The sequence below is a fragment of the Kogia breviceps genome, chromosome 10 (genome assembly GCF_026419965.1).
Source record: "Kogia breviceps isolate mKogBre1 chromosome 10, mKogBre1 haplotype 1, whole genome shotgun sequence".
Lineage (NCBI taxonomy): Eukaryota > Metazoa > Chordata > Mammalia > Artiodactyla > Physeteridae > Kogia > Kogia breviceps.
The window spans coordinates 99,075,038-99,097,373 of record NC_081319.1 but is presented as its reverse complement, the minus strand read 5'-3'; the positions used below and the strand labels follow the sequence as shown (position 1 = coordinate 99,097,373).

The window sequence follows — 22,336 nt, the reverse complement described above, 5'->3', positions numbered from 1 at the left end:
GTCTTTCCAGGTAGGATGACCAATAAAGGAAAGGCTTGGGAGTAGGAATAAAAATGTGCTGAAGGACAAAAGGGGGGGAGATCTGATTAAGGGAAGGAAAATTATTCACGTGGGCTGCCTTCTCTTTTACTGTATCTTAATTCAGTTGAAGGAGGGGGAGTCATCGCAAGAGATGGTTCCCCTCTAAGGGAGAGGAGCTCAGGAAGCTCAGCCTTCCACATAGTCTTACCTGGAACCACTGCCTCTCAGAAGGATGTTCCGGGTCCCCAAGCAGAGGGGCCTTTCTCAAAAGTCCCTGATGATGCGAGTGGTGAGCTTCCAGGGAGCCCAGGGCAAGGGAGCCAGGTGTCTCTTTCTTCCCTTTTTGGAATCCAGGCCAGTTTCAATTTACATTACACAGCTTAATCCACAGAAACAGGAGCCAGAGCCTGGTTCTTTCTCTCTCTCTCTTTTTTTTTTTTTCCTCTCCAAGACACAGAAACCTTTATTTTCTCCCTACACCACAAAGCAGTGCTGTTAAATAATATTGGATAATTGCACCTGTCGTACTCCCCATATTGTGCTGAAGAAAAATAATTGCTGGTTTTCTGCTTTGCAGTTTAGCTGTGACTCCTTCATTTGACTTGGAGCATGTCATTTTCTCCCATTTTAGACTGTGTACAGTCAAACTGTGTGAAAGGACTCATAGATAGCGGCCCTGGGTGTGTGAGTGGGCGCGGGCCTCATTCAGCAATGATTTCTAATTTATACAGCATTGAAAATCCACAGCTATAAATAAACAGTTCTGACTGGCTTTGCTGCCTACTCAAATGCTTTATTAAAAAAAAAAAAAAAAAAAAAAAAAGGAACCACCAACTGCCTGAGAATGGAAAATAATATCTGGATATGGATTCTGGTTGCTGACACTTGTGCCCTCGGAGGGGGGATACCCAGACTTGGGATGGGTTCAGTGCTCATCCAGGCAGCCTTCTGGGAGGCCCAGCCTCCCCACTCTTTCCTTGCCCCGCCTCACACTCCCCGTGTGCAGGCGCAGCGTGTTTGGGGGATTACGGTATGTGAAACTGACTTCCTGTTATGACAAGTATTGCAAGCCAGTAGGTGCAGAGGACCCAAAAATAGCTTGAGAAATGTATGACCCATTTGCAGGGAGCCTGGCGTAATGCATTGTTTAGGCAAGCAAGGTAAGCCTTCTCCCCAAACTCAAAATCGGTGTCACATGTGAGGTAGCAACTCCAGAATACAAGCACAGGTATGGACCAGTCCATGAAGCAGTAGTGTAGCTCCTCCCCCTGCCTGCATGGGTGAGAGTTTCCACCAAGTTGGGGTCCCCAACCCCTTCTTTTGTGTAACCTTGCAGATGTCCACACATTTTTGCTTTTTCAAATAAAGGCTTCCAGATGCTCAGTTCCTGCTTTGTTTTGTACTAAAGAGGAAGGAAGGTGGGCTTGGAAATCAGCCGTCTGTGTGACCTTGGATCGGTTTCTTCCCTGTCTCTGAACCCAGTGGTGTGCTGGGGAGAGTTTGTACAGGCTCACAAGGGTTCAGTGGTTCTGCGTCTCTCTTCCCAACTCTGCATTCAGTGACATGTTGGTAGCTTGAAAAAGGTCATGTTGGAGTGTTCACACCATGGCAATGGCCAAACTATAAATTGGAGCCTTAAAGTTTTCTTTTTTCCAGAGAGTTGGGTTTTAAACATTTATAGCACACCAACATCAGAAACTCAGTTTGCTCATTTGTAAAATGAAGACATAATGTATTTTCTACTTTTAAGACTTTTGTGAAGATAAAATGAGGTCATGGAGGTGAGAGTGGCTCTAAATTACGTGACACTGTACAAGTATTATTGCTGGTTTTCTCATCATTTGGTTTGTATTGTTGTTTTCTAACCACTAAGGGCCAAACACAGCCTTATGTAGGCAGCTAATACTGTCTCCCTTTTAATGAATGTTCAGTCAGCGTTCATTACAGGTGTTTTGTTTTTGTTCTGTTTTGGTGGTTTTTTTGGCGGTGCGCAGGCCTCTCACTGTTGTGGCCTCTCCCGTTGCGGAGCACAGGCTCCGGACGCGCAGGCTCAGCGGCCACGGCTCACGGGCCCAGCCGCTCCGCGGCACGTGGGATCCTCCCGGACCGGGACACGAACCCGCGTCCCCTGCATCGGCAGGCGGACTCCCAACCACTGCGCCACCAGGGAAGCCCTACAAATACTTTTAATAACTTATTTTCTCATTGCCCCAGTTAATTTGCTATTATCCTAGGTAGACAGACAACTTCAGAAGCAGCCATCTCCCTCCATTTCCATTTAGACTGAGAAAAAAATAGATGAGAAATCCATGAAAATAACTAGCTTATGAAAGTGCCTCATTTAGGAAAATTGGGATTATTCAAAAATGGCCCAGGACTGGGAGTTAGAAGATATGAGAGACAAAAGCTTTTATTTTGGTTCTGACACTAATCCTTTGGCCTCATCTAGTTCCTCAGCATCCTCCTCTGTAAAGTGAATAGTTGGGATGGTCCTAAGTTCCTTTCTCCCTGTAACACCACATTTATGTGAGTTTCTTTGACTTTTGGCCAGATGTTGACCACAGACCATCCTCCGCAGAGGTCAGATGGATGTAACAGATTCTGTGACGGCAGGAATTGTTTTGGGTGTGTCCAGTAAAAGTTTTAAAAAAGCAAGAGTCCTCAAATTCAGCTACCTTCATAACTCTCTTAATAAATTTAAATATCATTCCCTGTTCTTTTTACCTTCCTATGTTGTTTCACCACCTCCCTGCACCAGGAAGAAAAACAGATGAAAAAAACTCTCCTGTTTTCTTCTTCCTTAGTTCTTGGAAAATGGTGTCTAATCACTTGCTCTTCTTCCTTGGCTGCATCGTGTAACCTGCACGAACAAGAACAGAAAGAGACCTTAGCCTTCAGGGTTTCCCTAATGGGTGTTCTTGTGTGGGTGGACATTCACCCTGACTTGGGACAGTGGAAAGTTGAGGAAGCTGTTCCGAAGGCAAGATGATGTATTTTAAAGAGTTCTGGAAAACCACCAGCACCGCCGCAAGGGCAAGAAGGGACACCTTGCTGTCCTACTTGGTGCCTGGCTCACAGCCAGCGAGCTGACCAGCGGTGCAGTTCCTATCGCGTGGCTCTGAACATGTCCTGTGAACCACTGATGGCTGTTGCTTTTGGCCCTGTGTTTGTAGGCTGCACACAGTTCATCAACAAACCTTGAGACTGTGCCGATGGAGATGAACAAACCGCATCAAATGAGACAGGAAAGAGAAGAATGGATATTCACCTCACTAGGGGCCACTCTGTGACCTCTCACCAAATCAGCTTATTGGCCTGGGTAGAAAAGTACTGGCATATTGATTTAGCTTTTAGTAAGCTTATTACTAATTGTAATAAGTAATAAGCTTATTACTAATTAGGAATTACTAATTACCAACCTAATTGTAGCATTAGATTTCTAGAATGACTTCCATTTAGCCAACCATGGGTACCTCCATATTGAATGATCACAAATCTTTACATAAACTTTGAAACTTTGAAAACATCATGAACTCATTGTCCTTCCTGTCTGTTGCCAAATGCAGTCTTTTTGCAGCTCAGCCTCTTCTCATCCATTCTGGAAGTTAGAGCCCTGTTACTTCTGGCCCGGTATCACCATAGCAACGTCAGCTCTCAGTGCCGTGCTTTATGCTTCACACCCTGCCCCCTCCATCAGTTATATCTTTAATAGTAAATTTTAAATATCTTACAACTTTATTTGCTGGAACTCCCCTTCTCAGAGGCTTTAGCGACTGATGACTTGAAGTCCTCCTGTGGCCCCCTCATCACACTGGTTTTCTAGGGCAGACAGCTCCTAACCACACTGCCCTCGTGGCCACACTTGAATTCATGTCTCTCAACATTTTTAGGCACAGTCCTCTCCTTTCTGCTACTCCTCATCAATCCATACTATATCCAGTCACTCCAGTGAAGCCTAGCTGATTTATCCAGCTCTACATGCTCCGTGTTCTTTGCATTTATGCTTCCACTTGTTTTTCATTTTTCCCCGGTTAGGTCTTCTCTACATTAGGTCTATAGGGACGAACACAGTATCTTCTCTTTTCTGAAGCATACACTTAGGGCCTTTAATGAATCCGTTTTCAGATAAATAACACATTAATTCTCCTGTGTTCAAGAGCTTGGTCAGTATAAACTTCTCAAAGTTGTTCCCTCTGTGGTCACTCCGAGGGCACCTAAAACTTTGTTTATCATGTCGTTACCAACCCTCAACACTTCGAATCTAACTGTAATCAAAACCTCACTTCTTCAAGCCAGGGTTCCAAGGATTGGAGATTCCTGCTCCAGTTAAGAAGCCCAACAGAACACGGGGGCTTAGAGGGAAGCATCAGGAGCCAAGCGCTGGTGGGAAGCTCCCTTGGGGGAGGAGGGCACGTGGCCCCTTCCAGTGGATCGGGGTCTCCCCTGTGCAACACCATGAAGCCAGATAGAGCACCGAGAAATTCCCACACGCCCGCCCGTGTGCTAGAGAAGGCACCATCCCCGGATGTGTCTCTGTGTGGAGCTCTAACAGTCATTTCAGTCTGTAGAGACTTACACAGTGTGACTGTCACAGAAATCACATTTTTCTTTTTGTTTCTAGCAGGTGGGGATGGTTCCTTAGTCCTAAATTCTTAGGAGGCTGAGCAGTCTCTAGACTTCTCTGAGTCTTCAGAATTTATCTCTGACCGTGTTTCCACAGTGCATGGCTGGAGATAAGGGAAGTGTTGACTTCGTAATAGAGCATATTATCTTACCCAGAGTTCACAAAATGGATTTCAAACCGGTTGAGAAATAATGTTCCTTGTCATCACTCTTTTCCTCATTGAAGGGAGTCTTTCCCAGTGGAACACCTCCTAGTTGGTGGTTAGGGGGTTAGGTCCACCCTGATTTCGTTTGTTTTAGTTTTACTGAAGTATATTTGATTTACAATGTTATATTAGTTTTAGGTATACAACATAGTGATTCAGTATTTTTATAGATTATACTTCATTCAAAATTATTATGAAATATTGGTCATATTTCCTGTGCTGTACACTACATCCTTGTATCTTTTTTTTTTTTTTTTTTTTTTTTTTTTTTTTTTGCGGTACGCGGGCCTCTCACTGCTGTGGCCTTTCCCGTTGCGGAGCACAGGCTCCGGCCGCGCAGGCTCAGCGGCCATGGCTCACGGGCTCAGCCGCTCCGCGGCACGTGGGATCCTCCCGGACCGGGGCACGAACCCGCGTCCGCCGCAACTCTCAACCACTGCGCCACCAGGGAAGCCCCATCCTTGTATCTTATTTATTTTATACATAGTAGTTTGTACCTCTTAATCTCCTTCCCCTATCTTTCTCCTCCTCCACCCCTTTCCCCACTGGTAACCACTAGTTTGTTTTGTGTATCTATGAGTCTTTTTCTGTTTTATTATATTCATTCGTTTTATTTTTCAGATTCCACATATAAGTAAAAACATACAGTATTTGTCTTTCTTCGTCTGACTTACTTCACTAAGTGTAACTCCCTCCAGGTCCATCCATGTTGCTGTAAATGGCAAAATTTCATTCTTTTCTCTGGCTGTGTAATATTCATATGTTATCTTCTTTATCCATTCCTCTGATGATGGACACTTAGGTTGCTTCCATATCTTGGCTATTGTAAATAGTGCTTCTATAAATTTTGGGGTGCATTTATCTTTTCAAATTAGTGTTTTCCTTTTCTTTGGATGTATACCTAGGAGTGGAATTGCTGGGTCATATGGTAGTTCTATTTTTAATTTTTTGAGGAACCAATTTACATTCCCACCAGTGTGTACTAGGGTTGCCTTTTCTCTCCATCCTTGCCAGCATTTATTATTATTTGTCTTTTTGACAATAATAGCTGTTCTAACAGGCGTGAGGTGATATCTCACTATGGTTTTGATTAGCAGCATTTCCCTGATGATTAGTGATGCTGAGCATCTTTTCATGTGCTGGTTGGCCATCTGTATGACTTCTTTGGAAAAAAGTCTATTCAGGTCTTCTGCCCATTTTTTGATTGGATTGTTTGTTTTCTTGATACTGAGTCATATGAGCTCTTTAATATTTTGGATATTAACATGTTATCAGACATATCATTTGAAAATATCTTCTCTCATTCAGTAGGTTGTCTTTTCATGTTGTTGTTGGTTTCCTTCACTGTGCAAAAGCTTTCAAGTTTAATTTGATGTAGTCTTATTTATTTAGTTTTGCTTTTGTTTCTCTTGCCTGAGGAGACAGATCCAAAACAAATATTGCTAAGATTTATGTCAAGGAATGTACTGCCTGTGTTTTCTTCTAGGAATTTTATGGTTTCCAGTCTTACATTTTGGTCTTTAATCCATTTTGAATTTATTTTTCTGTCTGGTTTGAGAAAATGTTCTAATTTCATTCTTTCACATATACCTGTCCAGTTTTCCCAACACCACTTACTGAAGAGACTGTCTTTTTTCCACTTTATATATTTTTCCCTTCTTTGTTGTAGATTAATTGTCCATATGTGCATGGGCTTATTTCTGGGCTCTTTATTCTGTTCCATTGATCTGTGTGTCTGTTTTTGTGCCAGTATCATACTGTTTTGATGACTGTAGCTTTGTAATATAGTCTGAAGTCTGGGAGCATGATGTTTCCAGATTTGTTCTCTTTCCTCAACGATTACTTTGGCTCTTCAGGGACTTTTGTTCTTCCATACAAATTTTGGTAATTTTTGTTCTAGTTCTGTGAAAATGGCATGTGAGTGGTTCAATAGGGATTGTATTGAATCTGTAGATTGCTTTGGGCAGTGTGGACATTTTAACAATATTAGTCCATGAACACAGAATCTTTCCATTTAATAGTATCATTTTCAGTTTCTTTTATCAGTGTCTTATGTTTTTGGGGTATAGGTCTTTCATTTCACTGGGTGAGTTTATTCCTAGATATTTTATTGTTTTTGATGTGATTGTAAATGGGATGATTTCTTACTTTCTCTGTCCGATAGTTCATTATTAGTGTATAGAAAAGCAACAGATTTCTGTACTAATCTTGTATCCTGAAACTTTAGTGAATTCATTTATTTGTTCTAATAGTTTTTTTCTGGTGGAGACTGTAGTGTTTTCTATATATAATATCATGTCATCTGCAAATAGTAACAGTTTGACTTCTTCCATTCCAATTTGAATGCCTTTTAATTCTTTTTCTTGTCTGAGTGCTGTGGCTAGGACTTCCAATACTATGTTAAATAGAAATGGTGAGAGTGGGCATCCTTGTCTTGATCCTGATTGTAGAGGAAAAACTTTGCTTTTCACTGTTGTATATGATGTTAGCTGTGGGCCTTTATTATGTTGAGATATGTTCCCTCTGTACCAACTTTGTTGAGCGTTTTTATTGTGAATGAGTGTTGAATTTTGTCAGATGCTTTTTTTTGCGTCTATTGAGAATATCATATGATTTTTATCCTTCATTTTGTTAATGTGATATATCACATCGATTGATCTGCATATATTGAATCATTCTTGCATCCCTGGAATAAATCCCACTTGATTATGGTGTATGATCCTTTGTATATGTTATTGAATTCAGTTTGCTGATATTTTGTTGAGAGTTTTTGTGTCTATATTTATCAGGAATATTGGCCTGTAATTTTCTTTTTGTGTAGTGTCTTTGTCTAGTTTTGGTATCAGAGTAATGGTGGCCTCATAGAATGAATTTGGGAGTGTTCCCTCCTCTTCAATTTTCTGGAATAGTTTGAGAAGGATAGGTATTAACTCTTGTTTATATGTTTGGTAGAATTCCCCTGTAAAGTTGTCCAGTCCTGGACGTTTGTTTGTTTTGGGAGTATTTTGATTACTGATTCAATTACAATACTAGTAATCGGTCTGTTCAGATGATCTGTTTCTTCCTGATTTTGTCTTGGAAGATTGTATGTTTCTAGGAATTTATCCATTTCTTCTACATTGTCCAATTTGTTGGCATACAACTGTTTGTAGTGATTTCTTCTGGTGTTTTGTATCTCTGTGATATAGTTTGTTATTTCTCCTCTTTCGTTTCTTATTTTATTTGGGTCCTTTCTTTTTTTCTTGATGAGCCTAGCTAAAAGCTTATAAATTTTGTTTATCTTTTCAAAAAACCATCTTTTGGTTTTATCGATCGTTTCTATATTTTAATCTATTTTATTTTCTCTCTGATCTTTATTATTTCCTTCCTTCTGCTGATTTTGGGCTTTTTGTTCTTTGTCTGATCCCTTCAGATGGTAGATTAGGTTGTTTGAGATTTTTTGTTTGTTTGTTTCTTGAGGTATGCCTGTATCACTGTTAACTTTCCTCTTAGGACTGCTTTTGCTGTGTCCCATAGATTTTGGAAAGTTGTGTTTTTATTTTCATTTGTCTCGAGGCATTTTCTGATTTCCTCTTCAGTTTTTTTGTTGACCCCTTGGTTTTTCAGCAGCATGTTGTTTAGCCTCCATGTGTTTGTGTTTTTCTAAGTTTTCTTCCTGTAATTGGTTTCTAGTGTCATACTGCTGTGGTCAGAAAGGATGCTTGATACAATTTCAATCCTCTTAAATTTTTTTGAGACTTGTTTTGTGGCCTGGAATGTGATCTATCCTGGAGTACACTCTATGTGCACTTAAAAAGAATGTGTATTCTGCTTTTTTGGATGGAATGTCCTATAGTTATAAGTCCAACTACTCTAATGTGTCACTTAAGTCTACTGTTTCCTCATTGATTTTCTTTCTGGATGATCTGTCCATTGATATACGTGGGGTGTTGAAGTCCCCTATTATTGTATTATTGTTTCTCTTTTTATGTCTGTTAATATTTGCTTTATAAATTTAGGTGCTCCTATACTAGATGCATATATGTTTATGAACATTATAGCTTCTTCTTGTATTGATCCCTTTATCATTATGTAATTCTCTTCTTTGTCTTTTATTACAGACTTTGTTTTAAAGTCTACTTTGTCTGATATGAGCATTGCTACCCCAGCTTTCTGTTCATTTCCATTTGCATGCAATATCTTTTTCCATCCCCTAACTTGCAGTCTGTGTGTCCTTAGCTCTCAAGTGAGTCTCCTGTAGGCAGCATGTTTTTTTATTCAGTCAGCCACCCTTTGTCTTTTGATTGGAGCATTTAGTGCATTTTTATTTAAAGTGATTGTTAATAGGTATATACTTAATGCCATTTTGTTATTTGTTTTCTGATTGGTTTTGTAGTTCTTTTCTATTCTTTTCTTCTTATGGTCTCTTCCCTTGTGATTTGATGATTTTCTTTAATGTTATGTTTATGTTCCTTTCTAGTTTCTGTATATATGTTGTAGTTTTTTGACTTGTGGTTATCATGCAGTTCATATATATTGATCTATAACTATACCTATTTATTTTAAACTGGTAGTCCTTTAAGTTCAAACACATTCTAAAAGGTCTACATTTTTTCTCCCTCCCCCCATGTTTCGTATTTTTGATGTAATATTTTACATCTTCATGTCTGTCCCTTACCTGTTTATTGTAGTTACAGTTGATTTTACATTTTTGTCTTTTAACCTTCATACGAGCTTATTTCAGTGGTTGATCCACAGTCTTTACAATATATTTGTCTTTACTAGTAGGATTTTCCCCTTCCTATAATTTCTATCTCTTGATATAGCCTTTTCATTTTCACTTAAAGACTCCTTAACACTTGTTGTAAGATTGGTTTAGTATTGGTGAATGTTAGTTTTTGCTTGTCTGAGAAACTCTTTATCTCTCCTTCAGTTCTGAATGATAAACTTGCTGGGAGGAGTATCCCAGGTTGTTAAGTTTTTTCCTTTCTGCACTTTATCTATATCATGCCACTCCATTCTAGCCTGCAAAGTTTCTGCTGCAAAATCAGTTGATAGCCTTATGGGGGTTCCCTTGTATGTGACTCTCTGTTTTTCTCTTGACACCTTTAGAATACTCTTTTTATCTTTAACTTTTGCCATTTTAATTATGATTATGTCTTGGTGTGGGTCTCTTTGAGTTCATCTTGTTTGGAACTCTCTGTGCTTCTTGTACCTGGATATCTGTTTCCTTCTTCAGGTTTGGGAAGTTTTGAGTCACAGTTTTATCAAATACATTTTCTACCCTTTTTTCTCTCTCTTCTTCTTTTGGGAACCCTATAAGTCAAATGTTAGTATGATTGATGTTGTCCCAGAGGTCCCTTAGAACATTCTCATTTTTTAAAATTTGTTTTCCTTTTTGCTGTTCTGATTGGGTGACTTCCATTATTCTGTCTTTCAGATTGCTTATGCATTGTTCTATATCACCTAATCTCCTGTTCATGCCATCTAGTGTATTTTTCATTTCAGTTATTGCATTCTTCAACTCTGACTGGTTCTTCCCTGTACTTTCTAGTTCTATGTTGAATTCTCATCGTGTTCATCTATTCTTGTCCCCAGTTCAGTTAATATTTTCATTACTATTTCTTTGTACTCTTTGTCAGATAAATTATTTCTCTCTGTTTCATTAGCATTTTTTCAGGTATTTTTTTCTTGTTTCATTTTGTCCTCCCATTTTGTTTAACTTTCTTCATCTGCGTAAAATCACGTGAAACAGTTGCCTGTCCTAGTCTTGATGTCATGTCCTCGTGTGGGACCATCCCTGTGCAGTCTGTGTGAGCCCAGTGGCTTTGGTGGGAGAGCTGGATTTGAGGTGAGCATGATCTGCATCTTCCCCCAGGGTGTGCTGGTAGCCACTGCCTTGGTGGGAGGTAGGCCTGGAGTTGGAGGGGCTAGCGCCAGAGCCAGGTGCAAGCCAGGGCTGCTGCTGTGCTCCATGACTGTCACTGCTCTGTCGGGGGTGAGGGCGAGGGCGGAGGGGCTGGAGCAGAAGCCCTGAGGGAGCTGGGTTTCTCTTGGGTATGATGGCAGTCTCCATCTTGGTTTGGGACAAGGTCAGGGCGTAAGGTCTTGGGGCTGCACTCCTGTGCTGGCTTTACTTTTTCCCCAGTGTGTGCCCTCAGTTAGAGGCTGGGTCAGGGCTGGAGGGGTTAGTGCCACTGCCACTGAGCTGATCCCACCCCTCCTCCCCCAAGTGTGCACAGAGATCTGTGCTCCAGCGATGGCACTCTCCATCCGGAGTGTGGGCAGGGATTCGTGAGCTGGTAATGGTTGCCTCTACCCTGGTCAGAGGCAGGGCCAGGGTCCAAGCCAGCTCCGTTCCCTCCAAGTGTGCACATTCTCGTGGGCAGTGGCAGCCTCTGCCTTAGTGGTGAGCAGTGCTGGAGCGGGAGCCTGGTGCAGGCTGGGGGACACACCGGGATGGTCCCTAGGCATTTTTCAATCAGCTGCCTCTTTGCTGTCACGGGGAGTAAGCAGATCGGTGCGTGTGCTCTTCAAGACTGCAGTCTCAGTTTCTTACAGCCTTACTAGTAAATCCCACTGGTTTTCAAGCCAGCCAAGGGGGCTCATCTTCCCCATGTCAGACCCAAGGGCTGAGGTGCCTAATACATGGCTCGCACCCCTCGTTCCCCAGGGAGGATCCCTTAGCTTGTGATAGCCCCCTCCTCCTCTGTGTCCCCCACCAGCGGTGCAGGTGCTGACCAGATCGCTTCTCCTCCCTTCCTACTCAACTCCGTGTGGATCTTTCTTTACAGCCTTGGCTGTAGAATAGCTTTTCTGCTAGTCCCCAGGTCAGTTTCAGTGAGAGAAGCTCTATATGCAGTTGTAGTTTTGATGTGTTCATGAGGGAAGGTGAGCCCAGTGTCGCCCTACTATACCATTTTGATCTCCTCCCACCCTGGATTATTTTAGTCCTTTCTTTATCCTATGTTAGTACCAAGGAGTAGAGGTATTTTAGGCCAAACATTTAACGTTCGTCCCGTGCAAGATTCAAACATTTTCTGCTGGCGTGGTAAGGGAAATCATTCCTTCGTCAACATCACTATGGATACATATGTAATTATACACCTTATTATTCCAATAGCCGGAACACAGGATAAGTGAAAGCACACTATTAAAAAAAAAAGATTTACACCTATGTATCTACCATCACAAAAGCTACTGCTAGACTTCGAACTGAAAATTTGAAGAACATTTGCCTGGCTTTAGAGGCTTGGCTTGGAAAAGGGCGAGAAGGCCGAATGTGGGGGGGATATGAGGTGTTAGAAGAATGAGATCTGAGCACGTACAAGTGAGTACAAGATTTGAATGTAGTTGAGTATAAGAACATGAGTACAAGTGACAGTGCAGAGGCAGTAGCAGGGGATGGGGTTGAGAGCTGGCTGGAGAAACCCTAGTGGGGAGAGAGGCTGAGGAAGAGGCGGAAGTAATAATCCCTAGTGGGCTCTCTTTGAGCTTTAGGGAGATGAAGTTAGGACAAGAAATACAAAAAGGAGATGTATTTTTCTAATGGACTCAATGGTGCCCAGTGAGGCCATGCTTTATAAATACACGTGGAGTCAACTCATGATAAAATTTTTTTTATGAAATGATTAGGGACAACATGCAAGATAGACAGAACTTATAATAAATTTCTTCATGGGTAAAACTAAGGAGGTAAACCAGATGGCCTCTTAGCAGCTTTCAACAATAAAATCTCCTTTAAATAAATCTGATCTATAGGAAATAGTATTAAAGGAAGGGTTTAATATCATTCTGTCCAAGGCACTGTCACAAGGTCACTTGGCCAAATTGGAATTTTCAGCTTATAAACTATCCTGGGTGAAAAGGATCTGTGGTCTTGGGCCCTGACAAAGGATACCCCTGGCATATATCCCTCAGTGAATGTAAGGAGAGGGGCCGTGGGCCACAGGTAAGCTGACTGCCTCTCCAGCTGTACCTACATATAAGAGGCCCTCCATTTTGTCCTGGAGGCACTTAGCCCCTTTCAGTGCCTGGTATATCTTGTAGATTGGGTTTCTCTTTCTGATGGACTTGTGTCCCGGTGTCAGCATCCTTATGTCTTGTCAAGAAGGAAAAAAAAAAAAAAAAATTAAGTAGTTAAGTGGCAGAGAAGGAGGCCTATACTAGGACCCCCTGACAGCCCCTTTCTCCCATTCAGCGTGGAAATAATCTGTCTGGAGTATCCCTAGGTGCTCAGACATGGTCAGCCAAGTTTTCAGTGATCTACAAAAAGACTGCTTCCCCTGCCAGCTTCCATCACTGTTTGAAATCAGTGTTTCACCTATAGCTCTGCCTGAAAAGTAGAAATTGACTCTTTCCCGGGGGGTATCTGGTCCCAGTAATTGACTCAGTGCTTGTCCACCCTTCTGTTCCATGGCACAGACATCTCATTTCTCAGGAAATGAGATGGTGACAAGTCAAGCAGGGTGGCCCTCTGGAACCTCTTGAGAGCCTTTTGAAGGCCAGCAGGACCTTCCTGAGGGCTTGACAACAGTTGTCTCTCTGGCACACAGGGTCAGCTCTCCGCATCTGTATACCCCTGGAGAATGTCACACACTTTCCAAGTTTACGTGTGATTCCTGCTATCACTCCTTATTGTTGCCCTTCTCAGTCTCTTCTTCATTTTCACCCACTGACATGACACACGAGGAGGTAGAAAGTGTGTAGATGTGACCATCATTTCCAACCCCCTTCTCAGCCAAGCAGCTGACTTGGGAGAACACTGCATTGGACAAGGATGCATGTAAACATAACTATTTAAACTGAAAGGAGTCCAGGGTCCTGTGGCACGTAGGGCCTTGCTCTTAGACCAGCAGTGTCAGTCTCTCTGGGGCACATGTTGGAAGGGCAGACTCCCACGCTGTCCTCCAGATCTACTGAATGAGAATGTACATTTTAACAAGATCCTAATTTTAACAAGATTTGCAGGCACATACAAGTTTGAGAAGCACTGTTCTGTGACAGTGGTTCTTGACCCTGACTGCAAATTAAAATAACTGGGAAGCTTTTAAAAATACCAGTGCTGAGTCCCCATCTCCATAGGTAGATTTAATTGGTCTGGGGTGGACCTGGGAGTTAGTATTCTTAAAGTTCCCCTAGTGATTTTGTAATGTGCAGTCACGATGGAGCATTACTGCTAGAGAGATACTTGCATGTTACCTGGGTCTTGACTGATACTTCTTGATCACTTGGTTAGTTGGCTGGGGACTCCCAACCGGGCCACACTGTGGCTCAGAAATTTCAGAAGCAGAGATTCTAATCAGTTCTAGTCTCAATTAGCCTAACTTCCTATTTCACTGTGTAAGTCCTTCAGGAACTACACCATCTCTGTCAGTTTGCATTCAGTTAGGTGGTTGTTACTTTTAATCACCTTCAGCTGGGGAAACTGGTAATTTATGCATGAAGTTGAAGGCGATGATTGGAATATCCACATAAGAAAAGAAGGTTACTGATTTTTCCTTGGAAAGAATGAAATTAACAGCAGTAGTGACTAACCCTGTGTGCCAGACCCTGTACTTGGCAGTTGACACTTCCCAAGTCATTTATGACCCTCCAGAATCCCACGAGGAGGGTACTAATACTGTCTCCATGATGTGTAAGAGAAGACTGGAACACGAAGACATCGCGTGCCTCGCCCAGTGAAAGAGGTCTGTAAGTGGTAAGCCCAAGGCAGGAACCCAGGCAATCAGGCACAGAACTTTTCTCCAAACCATGGCCACCCACTGCATCACTAAAGCACTCCTTTGAATTTCTGCTCTCATCCAAGGAAGCTCAGGCTGTGGGAAAAGGTGAGAAAGTAGAATTAGCCCTGAATTTGGACCGAGTAGGTGGCCACTTACATGTTTCCTAGATCCAGAACAGAGGGTTTAGAGGGTTTAGAGAGGGACTCAGAGATAGAGGGACCGCACAATGGGTTGTCCAAGCCTAGGCAACGTACAATTCTATTCACACTGGCACAGCAGGCATTAACCAGGACTGTCCCAGGCAAACTGAGATGTGCAAGTGTCTTTCTTATAGGTCGTCTCATCAGCGAGGAGTTGAAGTGCATTAATACAGGATACATGGTTGGTTTGTGGCCAGGTGAAGGACATATCCTAGTTTCCTTGATTCCTATTCCGATGCTCTTCTCCTGTTTTGTATTGCCTGCCCTAATTTTCATCCCTTTTTTGACAACTCTCTAACCAGTGTACCATTGTCATACCCTCCTATGCTCCTTGAACTCCCTACCCAGCACTTCACTCTCCAACCAGTAGAGTCGCTCCTTGGCCACTGTCTCCAGAACAACTTTGCACAAAGTCCCATTTAATGCCTAGAGAGAAGAGGCCTTGAATATTCTCTGTATGTGTTGATTGATCCATTTATTATTGGGGAAGCTAATGGAAATGGGGGACTCAAAGATGGATAAGACATACTTCTACCCCTTAAGAAACTCAGGGTCTGGTGTAAAAACAAATCTCGAGGCAGACCAGGGGAGGCTTCCTAGGAGAGGTGGGTTGAAATGAATGAGTGGGTGTGAGACAGGCAAAGACTGGGGGAAGTGAGAGAGCCCATGGAGGTGAGAAACGTCAATGTGTAGGGAAAACAAGCGGTTCCGTGCTGCTGGGGCACAAGTTTAGAAGAAGGAGAGTAAGGAGTCAAGGAAGGGACTGGGTCACACTGTGCCATTCCAAGGGCCTGGATTTTCATCTGATGAGGGACGCCTTACAGCGCTTTCAGCGGAATAGGACATGGGAAAATGTGTTCACGTATATAGCTCTGTTTGGTTTTAGGTGACTTAAGTGTTCACTGCCACTGGAATTTTAAATGATCTAATTTCTCTTTTTAATTTCTTATTTAACCATCTATAATTAAGATCAGTTCAGAATTTAACACATTTATGATCCTATTCTGATGTGTATAGAACTTTTTACCCATTCTATTCTTAAGGAGTTAAAACTCTAGAAAGAAGAGAGAGACACATAGCCACTGACAGCAGTGTCTGTCGTTCACATGAACATTCACATATGCCTGGCGCAAATGAGGGTCCACATGTTGATGGCAGCCTGTTTGCTCATTGGGATTCAACGGTAGTGGAAAATTGGATATAGCACTTAAACAATGAGGCTTATTTAAAAGAGCTCTGTGTTGAAAATAGTATTGATTTTAAAAGTTATTGTTCTCTAAGTACTGAGTAATCACTTTTTTCCTCTGCGCATTTTCTGCCAAGTTTTAAATGGATTAGTGTCTTGCTTGCTTGCTTTTTTTTTTTTTTTTTTTAATATAGACTTGGGGGCGGCATCAACAATCTACCCAGAACTTCAAGGAGCCAAAACTAGTTAGAATTAGATGTCAGCACATCTGAAATGTCAACACATTTTTTTTTCTGGATAATTTCCTGTGATTTGAAATCCTGATTTTTTGAGTCATTTTTAGTGTTCCATTTTTTAAGTGTTTGCTTTCAAGGAGGATATTGCCTCTGAGGCTTTCTCAACCAGTTAAATTCTCCAAGAGCAGAAAATATGTGAAAAAGCCAAGTTGCATGCTTATTTCTCCAGGGTCTCAGTCTCCTCTCAGAAATACAGACTCTTGTACTGAACCTTCTGAAACTGCCGTTTTTTTTTTTTGCATACACAGGCTTATGTTTTCACACCAGTTCATAGATTGGGCGGAAGATGCCACTTCTATTTTAATAGAACAGAATGGCATGTGGGTGTGTGATGTGGGGGACTGTGTGTGACTCTTGCTTTCCTTATATACAAAATCAGAGTGGAGTTCCTGCACTTCTCCTTGGATAGGTAAAAAATCCTGGCTATTTTGCAACCTGACTTCTTGGTGGTTACTTTTCCGACAGAAAATATTCTGGGGGTGAGGGCAGTAGGGGAAGCAGGGAGAGAATAAAATCTTCCATTTTGAAATCAACCAAGTTAAGATTGCTTTTTTTCTATGAAGAAGCAACATGGTTCTGCCTACCTATAATTAGAAAGCTTAGCTTACTGGCATATTCACATTGCCTAAAACCCCAAGTGAGAATTTCAGCCTCAAGTGCAGGGTGTGATTCTACCTGGTGAACACTTTACTAAAGCTTGGGAAGCAAGCTCATGAGAGAGGGATGCGAACACATCAGGGAAGGCACTGCTGAGGGTGAAGAGCTAAGAGGGTCATCTGGATCCACTTCTTTCAAAGAGGGATTCTTGGCATTTAATAACTTGTGAACCTCGAGTCCTCACGTAACGGGAGGGAGAGACCTTGAGTCCGTTTCTTCAGGCAGGGGTTGGTGATACCCGTGCTGTCTGGGTCCTAAGCTCTCTAAACAAGATGATTTTTGGCCTTAAAGCTCAATGAGGTGTTGTTTGGAGGAGGAGGGGAGATAATTTGTTGGGGTCCTTTGAGAAAGTATGAACTCCCCCCAGGCTTTTCCTTTGCCTGCTTTGGACAAAGGCACCAAACATCACTGCCTTCTGCTTTACTGGTTTCTCCTTCTGTTTCCAGGAGGAGTCAAGAGAGCATAACGAGGAAGTGTTTCTGTAGGTAAGAGAGAAATGAACTGACCCCACTTCCAGTGGTTGAGCTTCTCTCCAAATAGGTAGATGCCGATGCTAAAGATGTAGCTGAGAGAGAAGAAGGCTGCTAGACCCACTGGGCTGAGTTTGGCAAACACAGGGTACACCCATGTACCCGTCTCAGAGTAGATCCATAGAACCCTGCAGAAAATGACAAATCACAATGATTAGGACAGCAGGGCAAGAAAGCCATAGTCTCTTCAAGATCATTGGGGTTCTGGAGTCCAGGCAGAGGAAAAGAAACCACAGGGGACATTTAACAGCCGAGGTGTTTCCCAAACGTACAGAAGTGAGTATTTTCTGGATAAATAGACTGATTCATTGAGACATTCTGTTTCAGGCGCTGGGTTTGGCTATTTTACCTAATCCATTAAAATTCAATGATGGTAAAAGAATATGGGAGAACACTGAACACATCATTAACCAAACAAAATGTATAAGAACGTGAATTCTTTCTTTCCCTGAAAGACATGACCTGCTGAGACATTGAACTTGCTAAGATGGTGCCCATTTGCTCAACTCTCAGCCAGACAAGTGGGGTTTGCTTTTCTGTGCCTAAGAGTTAAGTATAGCTTTCCATTAGCTCTCCAAGCCTGTTGGGGTAGGAGAGGCAGAGATTGAGCATTATTACTATAATACAGTAGACCTGGGGTTTAATTGTGGGCCTAGATTTCAGCTCGTGGAAATAGCCACGGATAGAGTATTAAGTAGGAATAGATGGATCTACAGGAGGCTCAGATCTTGCTCATGTGAGGATAGAATATAAATCATTTCTGTCAGCCAAGAGAAGGAAAAGAAATGCTAGGAGAGGAGCCACAATGTCTAAGTGAAGCCTAAAAATGCCGTTTGCTGGAAACAAACTGCACCGGAAGATGCCAAAGTCTGAAATAACTTTTAAAATTAAATACGGGGAAGATGATGTATCAGCTACAGTTTATAATCGGTTAAGGGTACGTAATATGGAACCAGGCTTCTGTGATTCGAATCCCAGTTGTGCTACCTACTGGCTGTGTTACCTTCACTGATTTATTCAACTTTGTTCTCCCCCTACCCTCATGTATAAAGTAGGGGTACAAACAGCATACAGCTTATAAGGCTATTGTAAAGATTAAGGGAGTTAATTTAGCACATGTAAATTACATAGAACAGTGCCTGGCAGATTGTAATCGTTTTATAAGAGTTTAAAAGCTTCTCTCCTCTGAGGGAATACACCGTGGGTGTCGCCTTAGCAATCTTTCTTTGAGGCTATTCATCTCTTGTAAAAATTCGGATAGCCTAGGTAATGCTTCAGAAACAACCTTCATATTTGGATATCCCAGGTTGTCAAAGGAGTTCAGATGGAAGAATGAAATTCTGTGCTTAATTAAACTTTCAGAACCCAAGTGCAATCTTGGTTGTTTCAAATACTTTCAGTTTGTCAAATGCTTTGTTGGAAGAGAGAGGCTAACATCAGGGCCAGGACTAGGGTGAGGCAAGGGAGGCACCTATGGCATAAAATTTAAGAAGCCATCTCTATGCATCAAAGGACACAGTCAACAGAATAAAAAGGCAACTTACAGCATGGGAAAAATATTTGCAAATCATGCATCTGATATGGGATTATTATCCAGAATATATAAAGAACTCCTAGAACTCAACAACAAAAAATAAACAATCCAATTATAAATGGACACAGGACTTGAAGAGACATTTCTATGAAGAAGATATACAAATGGCCAACAAACACATGAAAAGATACTCAGTGTCACTCATCATTAGGGAAATGTGAATCAAAACTATAATGAGATACCACTTCACACCTATTAGGGTGTCTTCTATCAAAAAACCCCCAGAGAATATCAAGTGTTGAAGAGGGTGTGGAGAAACTGGAACCCCTGTGCACTGTTGGTAGGAATGTAAGATGGTGTAACCGCTGTGGAAAACAGTATAGCAGTTCCTCAAAAAATTAAACCTAGAATTACCATATGATCCAGCAATTCCATTTCTGGGTACATACTCCAAAGAATTAAAAGCAAAGACTCAAAGAGATATCTGTACTCTCATGTTCATAGCAGCATTATTCACAGTAGTTAAAATATGGGGGCAACCCAAGTGTCCATTTAAGGACAAACAGATAAATAAAATGTGGTACACACACACACAATGGAATATTATGCAACCTTTAAAAGGAAGGAAATCCTGGGACTTCCCTGGTGGCACAGTGGTTAAGAATCGCCTGCCAATGCAGGGTACACGGGTTCAAGCCCTGGTCTGGGAAGATCCCACATGCCACGGAGCAACTAAGCCCGTGCGCCACAACTACTGAGCCTGCGCTCTAGGACCTGCGTGCCACAACTCCTAAGCCCGCATGCTGCAACTACTGAAGCCTGTGCACCTAGAGCCTGTGCTCAGCAGCAAGAGAAGCCAGCACACCTCAACGAAGAGTAGCCCCCGCTTGCCGCAACTAGAGAAAACCCATGCACAGCAACGAAGACCCAACGCAGCCAAAAATAAATTAAAAAAAAAAAAAGAAGGAAATCCTGACATATGCTATAACTTGAATGAAACTTGAGGATATTATGTTAGATAAAATAAGCCAGTCACAAAAGGACAAATGCTGTATGATTTCACTTATATGAAGTACTTAGAGTCATCAAATTCATAGAGACAGAGTAGAATGGAGCCGGGGGGAAGGGGGAATGGGGAGTTTGGGAAGAAAGACATTCTGGAGAAGGAGAGTGGTGATAGCTGCACAACAATGTTAATGTCCTCAATGCCACTAAACTGTATACTTAAACATTGTAAATGTTATGTTATGTGTATTTTACCCCAATAAAAAAGAAAATTTAAGGAGGCATCAGTCTCAGGGGTCTGCATGTGTAGTATTGTCCCTTGGGCCCTAGTCCTGGCCCTGCTGGTATCACTGTGCCGCCCCAGACTTGTCTAGATGCTCCTCTCGTGTACTCAAAACTGCACTAGATTGAAAACAGGTAATAATTGTTATCATGGTTACTAATATTAGAATTCTGTGAGATGTGCTTCCATGGATGCATTTTAGAAGGATATCCACAGCACTTCTTTCCTGCATGGCTGTCTCTCATGACAGGCCGGAGGAAGTATAAGGGACAGAAAGTAAATATCCCCATGTAGCTTAAGGCCAGGAGTTTGGGGTCAGCAAGGGGATCTAAATACACTCCAAATGGGTTGCATTAATTAGTTCACTTTGTTTTCTTTATATACTTGAAATTAGGGCTTCCTAGTTTCCATGCACATTTATAATAAGATAGTCTACAAATAAGGACATTCCTCTAGAAGCCTGGAAAGTTTCTGTTTATTTAGTTCATTTTTGTTTCCTCCAGCGTACGGTTTGTAAAGGAAAGTTCCTGAAGTAAGCTAATGAAGTCTGCACTTTCACAGAGAAGGTGCAAAGAAAGTTATAGGTGTGTTAACTGACAGTGGGGAAATTAATGCAAATACAATTAGAGCGTGAGGCATGATTGCAGTCACTTAATGAAGGGCGGTCGGCAGAGAGGCCTGAGTGCAGAGATAGTCATGGTCAGGTGCTATCACCTCTTTATGGCTTCTGGAATATATATTAAAAGGGGAGAGAGAGAGAGAGAGAGAGAGAGAGGGAAGGGGAGAAGGAAGGAGGGGGTGGGGGGAAAGAAAGGGGGAGGGAGGGAGGAAGGGAAAGGCACTCAGCACGTGTGTAGCTGAACTGTCCTTGTCCTCCATCTCAGTCAATGTCAGCTCTTCCCTAGCGGCCATATACGATCCCATGGAATCGTATTTAAATATTTCTGCAGTGCACTCATGTCATGATCTCAGCCCAGGCTCCTTCATCTCCTAGAGGTTTCTATAATTGTCTACTCACTGGACTTTCTTCCTCACATCAATCCACTTTCCACAATGCAGTAACCCAACAATCTCTCTAAAAGAAAAAAATCTGCTCACCGGTGCTCCCCTGCTTCCAGTGGATCCACGCTGCTTTAGGAAAATACCCAAGCTCCTTCCCCTGGCTTCCCTGGCCCTGCCCTGCCCACCCATCCACTCAGCCACCCTCAGATCTGCAGTCTAATAACCCTTTCTGTTTCTTGAATGAACCCAGCTCTATGGCTTCTGGTCTTCACCCATGCTATTGTCTCTACTTGGAACACCTCTGCCTTTACCCTTCCTAGGACACACTTCTGGCTCTGTCCCTGGCTGAATCTTACTCACGCTTTGAATTTCAGCTTAAAAGTTAATTTCTCCGGAAAAAACTTCCTGACCATTCTTCCCACAACCCACATTTGGTCAGGTTGTTATGTGCTTCCCCTACCGTGAATTTACCCTTGTTGCATATTTGACTCTCTTTCTCCAGAGCTTCTGGAAGCTCTGTAAGGACTGGGATTTTATCTGTTATGTGCATCTGTTTCCCAAGTGCTAGGAACACGGCAGCTTCTTTATTTTTAAATAAACGGCTGTTTGGGTGGCACTACCAGCATCTGTGGTTCCTTTTAACGGCTGTTAGCTGTGGCTTCTGTAGACAGGTCTCAGCTGCCTGGCCCACCAAGAGCACTGCAGCCTCTGGAAACTGGAAAGTGTAACCAGTAGCCTTCCAAATTGTAGTTGATCGGATGCTCACATTAATGGGATCACCATCTTCCCAATCCAGCAGCAGAAAATTCTGAGAATCATCCTTGATGTTTCCTTTTCATTTGCCCACTACACACCAATTAATCCGTAAAACCTATTCTGTGACACCAACAATGCGTCTCAGGTGTGCCCCCCACTCCTAATTGTACAGCTGTAGCCCTCTTCAGGCTCTGCTTATTTCTAACGTCTATAGCAGGCATTTTGGGTGAGCAGCAGCTGAGATTTGGACAGGAAGGATGGAAAGTTTCCATTTCATTTCCATTCTGAGTCCTCCCCCTCCACCCCCTCTTCAGTTTGCATGCCGGCTGGCCT

The 22,336-nt window shown here is 42.3% G+C and overlaps 1 protein-coding gene across 2 annotated transcripts in view; it reads right to left on the bottom strand.

Annotated features, from left to right (window-relative positions):
• Positions 1–799: 799 nt before the first annotated feature.
• Positions 800–22,336, bottom strand: part of ADTRP (androgen dependent TFPI regulating protein) — a 70,479-nt gene continuing 48,942 nt past the window's right edge. For both annotated transcript variants that reach the window (XM_067043181.1, XM_067043180.1), the window contains exons 5-6: positions 17,400–17,551; positions 800–2,881 (exon numbers count right to left, since the gene is read on the bottom strand). In XM_067043181.1, the coding sequence (XP_066899282.1) occupies positions 2,847–2,881; positions 17,400–17,551 (187 nt within the window). In that variant the 3' untranslated portion in view covers positions 800–2,846. The remainder of the gene's footprint in view (positions 2,882–17,399; positions 17,552–22,336) is intronic.